Here is a 7,478-nt window from a genome sequence, read left to right on the forward strand (position 1 = left end):
TATATATATATATATATATACACACACACGTTTTCATTCTTGGGGGTCATAGTACCCCCAAGAATTTAAAACTACTTTCACCCCTGAATATGACTGAAAAGTTCCTTTTTTGTAATTCCATCACCAAGTGAAAGACGTTATATAGATTAATAAGACAATGGATGTTTAAACATCTTTATAATTTTTTGAGGCATGAAATGTTAAATTTGTCAAATTTCTTCTAAAACTGTCAGAAATTATAGCAGTTTAGAGAAATAGCTAAACAAGCCCACAGCAGAATATGAGCATGGGAACACTTGCTGTGAATAAAGCTGTGGTGAAATGTGTGCAAAAGTAAACTTCATACTGTCTGAATAACTTCTTGGGAAATGGCCAAATCCTCTCAGTAAAACCATGAGCGATCCAACTCGATTTTCATGAGATTAGTACATAGTTTATATTGGCAAACTATACGTACCAGCACTCAGCAGGTGGTTATGGAGAAGCAGGAAGCAGCCCGCGGTGGCAGTCAGAGTCCAGGTCAGCCGGAGAAGCAGCATGAGGGAGACCAGGGGGAGAAACATCAGAACCAAAATGATTCGATCCGTGCTGCCGAGCCTTCTTCACGTCCATATATTCAGTCCAATTGGAGTGAGATGAGAACCAAACTAACTCATCATCGGGAGCTGTAGCCTGAATTACCACATTAACTATTTAAAAGTGATATATCCTTTAAAATGAAAAAAGCTCGTACTCTCGTACTAGTTCTGGTGGTCAGCAGAGCCCGGTGTGCTGCTGCCGCCTGTGGTCCGTTCCACAGGAACGCGTTCTTCTGAATTACACATTTACCCCAGATAATAAGTTTGCCAACTCTCTAATACACCTCAGTCCGCTTCTGATGTGTCGGGTTTCCGGACTGGCGTAAGTCCACCGGGAGATCAGAGGAGTCGGCTCCGGTGGAAGCTGCTGCTATAGCGGGCATGTTGCGCTTGTTTCCCTGCAGGAAGTTCAGAGAGAACCACTGTTGTTGCTGCTTTTCTGAGACTTCTCTCTCCTCCAGTCCGATTCAAGCCGCTTTATAACTGTCTGTGCCTCTCGCGTCCTGGACTGACGTCACTGTGGTTCACCCTACAGACATGCAGGAGCACAATCTGATCTGACACTACTGGAATATGGACAATATAGATGGTAGGCCATTTTAACATAAATTCGGTTTTACAGCCCTTACATTCCAGATCTCTGAAATTGGTTTATGGCTACACATTTTAGCAATTTAAGACATCTTGAATACAAAATACTTATTTGAGATATATCTAATTACATTCTGACTAGTTGAAATGACATCAGATTTACCATTGACTTGAATGAAGAATTCAATTTATTATATCTACAATTAAATGACTAACCATAAAGTAAATTCAAGATATTTCAATTAGTTGTAGCTCCCATATTGATTTAGTCTTGACTAGTCATAATTCTAATTAAAGATGTCTTGAATGACACCATAATTCAAAATATCTTAAATGTATTTTTAGTAGATGCTCCGATTAGGTTTTTTGCTGACAATTCTGATGCCAATCACTGCTGATCACCAATCATTGCCGATCTGGACTGGCTGTTAATTTTCCACTTTAGGTATAAATGCTACTATGTGACCTGGTAAAATGGAAAAATAATCTGGCAATAAATTCACCAGATTTAGACAAAAAACATGAAACATATTGCAGGCACAATGCAACATTCAGTAAAAAGGACAACTGAAAAACACCAACAACCTAATTTATACAAAACAATCAAATAAATCTCATAACTGCCAACAATTTCAAGTGAAAGAGAAAACATTCATTTTATGTCAAATGCAGGTTGCATTCAAATAAATAATCCTAAATTACTAAATCAAAACTCCCTGAGAGGACTGCTAATGGGCTCTTTGCAAGTACGACACTGACGTCACATCCACATGAGCAAAATGCGGATTTCTTGTTTCCGCTTTGAGTTTCCATGACAGCTAGAAAAGACAAAGTCCTATTTCAGATGCAGATAAAGCAATACTATGAACATTGTTGTCTTCCATATATAACGGGTTTTTAAGTTTTCATTAATTTCCAAGCGATCCTGAATTAAGAAGATAGTGGCTTGTAAATATTCGTCGCTACCAGTTAAAGCTAACGCCGCACAGCAAAGTTTCCAGCCTCCACATCACTCTGGATCAGCTTCTTCTGCCTAAAACTACCGGGGGGAGACGGATGGTAAATAAAGGAGCCTCCCTGAGTTATTTCCATGGAATCGCTTCTGTATTCAGCCTGAAAGAACGAGTGTATGGGAACGAGAGAGCAGACCAGAGCCTGAGAGCCCAACAACCTGAACACACTGCTGTAAACACCATCCTATTTGAGCTCTTCACAAGAAGCGAGAGCGAACTGGTGTCTTCCACCGCTAACCTGATGACTTCATTTTTCAGGAAATTTGCTTAGTTTCTGACCATCATGCTCATCTGGGTGAGTGTACATTTTGACTGGTGCACTATGAAGACTGAAAGACAACTTATTAATGTGCAAAAAAAGAGTTTGCGGGGATCAGATGTTTGTGTTTAATTTAAATAAAAACTTGTTTTTATTGTCTGATTCTTACAAACACTTATTGTTAGAAATTTAGATTCTAATTGTGTTATGACACTAACTGCACTACCGAAGGATATTCTGATGCAGGGTTGTAATGCACTTCTACAACCACACATATTTAATAGGTAGACAATCTGATTAAATAATTTAGTGCATCACCATTCACATTGATGGTGAACAGTTTACAGGGTAAAATATCCTGTTAGCTTGATGTTAACATAAAATGCTATTCTTTGTAAGGTGCTGCACCCGCTGTGATGAACCTGACCAGGCTCATTCTATTCTGCACAGGTACGTCTCATTTTATTTCTTTGTATTTCTAATATAAATGTATTAAATACTATTGTTTGGCCAGACCATGAGAGATGTGCGCGCGATGCTGTACCCGCTGTGATGAACCTGAGTCCTGACCAGGACATATTCTGTTCCCTACAGATAAACTTCGGTTCATCTCATCCTGCCTCCTGGCCATTATTCACACAACGCAGAACTGATTTATAAGAAATGAGCTGAGCTAGTACCCAACTACAATTATTGAGGTTACACCAGGAATCAACAGGAATTTTTACTGTTAATGCAAAATGTTACTTTTCATCTCTACTCATCTGACAAGCTGAAATATAACCAATATTGCTGCAAACTTTGCACAATAAATGTTAGAAAAACTATATAGGCTACCTTGAGAAAAACAATAAGCTGTTGCAACGTTACAAATGTTTTGATCGTAGTGAATATTTTGATAAGTGTGTCAGAAGCGGACATGCTGGTTTCAGCCTCCTGGCGGCGTTCAATTTGTCACCTACTGCCAAGATCAACTCAAAATCTTTGATCACAATTGACTATTGAGCACCCCTGTTGTACACATTTTTCAACCCAGGCACATGCAGATGGGGGGGGGAGGATGGAGCCCCTCACCTTTTTATCCTTCATGCCCCTAGTGCCCTTTTTGAGGTTGTTTTTTTTTTTCATTATGAAAATGTTTTTTAATCTGTCAGGAGACCTGCTTGTGCCCCTTAACAGTAATATGTAGCTAAATATAATACTTTAACAAAATAAATGAGTCTGGCTGCCCTCGGTCTCATAATGAGATTCTCATTTTCTCTGCCTCCATGTTGTTAAGAGCCAGAGGATCTGTGCCCACCAACTATCAAATTATGGGCAAGAATATTTTTTTCTTCAACATACACTTGTGAATAAAAATATAGGTAGTTAGAAAAACTGTTTCTATTTATTTTTCATAAATGTCCTCGCAATAGCAAGGAAAAACCCTCTTGACCCCCAATCACAGAAGTGCAGAGAAAACTTCTTACTTTAACTTTATCAGTGGTGAACTGAATGTCCGGTTCGCTACAAGCAGACTGAGTCAGTCTTACCGACAGATATAAAGAATATCTTTCTATCAGACATCCTGATATAATGTAACGGTACCGCAATTGTCATCTTGACAAACCACAGAGCCTCAGTACCATCTGCTCACTGTTCGCTCTCTGCTTCACCTTAACCTAATGTTACTACCAGGCAGTTCTCACCACTGCTGACGGGATCTGGGCTGGAGGTGAGCAACTGCGAATAGAAGTTACTGCAGAAGCTCATCTGCTAAAGAAAGATTCAGCTCATACCATTTGGAATTCACAAAATATCACATAAACATTAACAACAATACTGTACCAATAATGTGAACTGCAGCATAAAGCCAAACATCCCACAATTAAGTAAATCACAATGTCCCAAAAGCAGGGCGGACTGGCATAGAGGCTACCAGGAGATTCCAGGTAGATTCCAGCAGAGATGCACAGCGCAGCGGCTCGTTTTGGCCCCCTCAGTTGCAACTCTCTTATAATACAATGTTCAGACTTGGTTTCACCACTGGAACTGTTCTATTTTATCATTCTGAAGTGTTAGAACAGGGGTGGGCAGTCCTGGTCCTCAAAGTCCGGTGTCCTGCAACTCTTAGATGTCTCCCTGGTCCAACACACTTGAATCCAACAGCTGAATCTCCTCCTAACTGCAGTCAGGTTCTCCAGAGTCCTGCTCATGACCTCATTATTTGACTCAGGTGTGTTGAAGTAGAGACACATCTAAAAGTTGCAGGAGACCCTCCAGGCCTGGAGCTGCCCACCGATGGGCTAGCTGTTCATGCAGGGCTGGCCCAAAGCATTATGGGGACTTAATATCTCTTCACTTTACAATTCTAGATCTCTCTGAGGTGCTAACATAAAAAAATTACATAGAGTTAACCTCTCTGAGTTTTATTTTATCTTTAAAGCAGTCTGCAGCCAAGTTGTTATAGAGGCAAAATTACATTCACTTTGCATTGCCCCCACATGATGACAAATATGTAGTATGATCCAATTAAATATTAGATTCTTGATCAATAAGGTTTGTTGCTATGTTGTTGTATGTTGTTTTAAGATCTTGTTCAATGTGCCCCTTTTTAACTTTGAGCCCCCGGCCCTCCAAAGGTCTCTGCATGGTCCTGCACACTGGAATACTTTGCCTGACAAAAAAGGAATTTTATTAAATTTGCCAAGCCACTGTAGTTATTTACCAAGCTTCCTTTTTTAAACAAATTGGTCTGAGGATCCTAACTCTGAACTAGTGAGTATGCAGCCTGGTTCTTATCAGCCTGTCTCTCAGGAGTAAAGTGAGCAGAAACTCCTCCTGCTATGCATCTACAGACAACTGTCCTGTGATTATGATGGATTGTGTAAATCCCATCTCATTTGTGTATGCTTTATGCTTGCCCATATCAATTGTTCAAGTTTGGTTAACTTGCAATCCTGGACATTGGTTCTTTTCAACTAGGCAGAGCAGGAAGAGATGGACAAAGCAATAGATTTTTTTTATTTTTATTTTTTATTTTTTTTTATTTTTTGGGGGGGGGGGTTCGATTCTGTGAGAAACCTTATTTTCAGAGTCTTTTAAATGGTAAATGTCCTGTACTTGTGTAGCGATTATCAGGTCCAGAGGACTCCATCACTACATTTGGTGATTTACCCATTCACACACATATTCACATCCTTATGGCAGTGAATATGGCTTAACATTATAACTAATGACAGGTTAAGTAAACTATTCTTATCTAGTCACTTTTTCACTGTAGTTGGTGGGACATAGTAGGCAGCAAGTGAATATCTCCCATCAAATAAGATGTATATTAAAAGCAGAAGAAATGGTCATTCTTATGCTTATCAACATCCAAACTTGGATGATATACAGTTAAAAATGTACAAGAACGGAGCAGTGGGGAGATATCTAATTGTCAATCTGGTGTAGGTGTTCTAAACAAGTCTGATCCATGAAAGTCCTGCTATGTCCTGGTACTGTTAACATCTTCATATATCACAGCACACCTTCAAGGGTCACAGTGAAAACTGTGCTTCCATGGGTCTGCTTTGGTACTAAACATTTATTTTGCAAGTGGTCACAAAGGTCTACCTGATCAATTTAAATCAGCATTGTTTAACACCTCTTAAAATTGGATGATGAGGTTCAATTACATTGTAGCCACAGCTGGAAGCTATTTGAAGTCGCCATTTTGGTAGATAAAGAAAACTGTCCATTTCAAAAGAGACTGAAGTGTTTCTTCACCACATGCCACCATGGAGGTGTCATCTGGTGACATGGGTTGCTAAAGATGTAGTAAGTAGTATTTCAAAATGCAGAGTTAGTGTATATATATATATATATATATATATATATATATATATATATATATATATATATATATATATATATATATATATATATATATACATATATAAACTCCAACCAATTTATCTTTGCAAAGTTAATGTCTGGGTCTGTCCAACCTTTTGCAGACAAGTCTACACTGAATTGGATTCTCTTGCTGCTATTGCTGTAAGTCAAATTCTCATCAACAGAACTCTGCATCTATATTACCTATAAATTCTAACAATGCATTTGTATTCATAATTTTATTTAGTTTGCAAGTTTATGTCACACGGAGACTCAAAACCTTGCACGTACAAAGAAAATAATTTTAACTGCCCAAGATATTATAGATACTGATGGACACACTATACAGCTCTTTTTTGACATCAACATTGGCTTTGCATACTGAACATAGAGCCCTTACACTCTTTGGTCATCTTTTTTATAATTTGTTTCTCTCATTTCTAAGTTTAGGTGAAAGTTTGTTAGTTAAACTCAACGTGTGGTAAGGCTGTTATCCTGCATAAGTATATAAAGAAAGACTTCTAGAACCAACATAGTTTGTTGCGTGCCCATCTGCGAGAGCTTATTTGCGAAAAGGACTGCTGGGTTATCTTTTGCATGTTGGTCCAGCTTTGTGTTGGTCCAAGGGTTTCATTCTTGTGCCATTCAATAATTAAAGTTTAGCAAGCAAAACAGAAGAACTTTGTTTCAAAACTCGAACTTGTCTGAAGCGCTATAGAAATAGCATCCTTAGTAGAGCCATCTAATCCATCGGCATCTTGCCGAACCAGTGATTTGCTTTATGTTCAGCCATTTTTAAGCTAATTGGACCTCTAGAGGAATAATTAGGAGGTTCGATTAAAGTGACAGGGCTTTTTGGCTTTATTAAATGTCACGTTTCTCTCTTTTGTACTCCACATCATGGTTGTCATCACCACCAGAGATACTGTATGTACATTTATAACCTCATGAAGCTTTATTAAACTGCCTGGGTTACCAAAATGAATTGTTTTTTTCCTGCAAAGCATGCTGTTTTCTCAGTTACTTTAATAAGCATGTAATTGAAATCCAACAGGAGAATTTCTAATTTAACCTCAGAGTTGTTAGTGCTGTTCTTGTTCAAATTAGAAAATAATTCATTGCTCTAATTTGTACAACTGCAGTTCTCTGTCTGGACCATCTGAATAGTAGGATGATTCT

The 7,478-nt window shown here is 38.5% G+C and overlaps 1 protein-coding gene across 2 annotated transcripts in view; it reads right to left on the reverse strand.

Moving 5' to 3' along the window:
* Positions 1 to 1,085, reverse strand: part of LOC103152712 (protein FAM19A5-like) — a 17,569-nt gene extending 16,484 nt beyond the window's left edge. Inside the window, exon 1 of one of the 2 annotated variants that reach the window (XM_016661332.1) lies at positions 458 to 1,085. In XM_016661332.1, coding sequence (XP_016516818.1) covers positions 458 to 563 — 106 coding nt within the window. In that variant the 5' untranslated portion in view covers positions 564 to 1,085. The remainder of the gene's footprint in view (positions 1 to 457) is intronic. The other variant, XM_016661331.1, reaches the window with a different exon arrangement.
* Positions 1,086 to 7,478: the final 6,393 nt, after the last annotated feature.

Source organism: Poecilia formosa, unplaced genomic scaffold, assembly GCF_000485575.1.
Source record: "Poecilia formosa unplaced genomic scaffold, Poecilia_formosa-5.1.2 Scaffold323, whole genome shotgun sequence".
Taxonomy (NCBI): Eukaryota; Metazoa; Chordata; class Actinopteri; order Cyprinodontiformes; family Poeciliidae; genus Poecilia; species Poecilia formosa.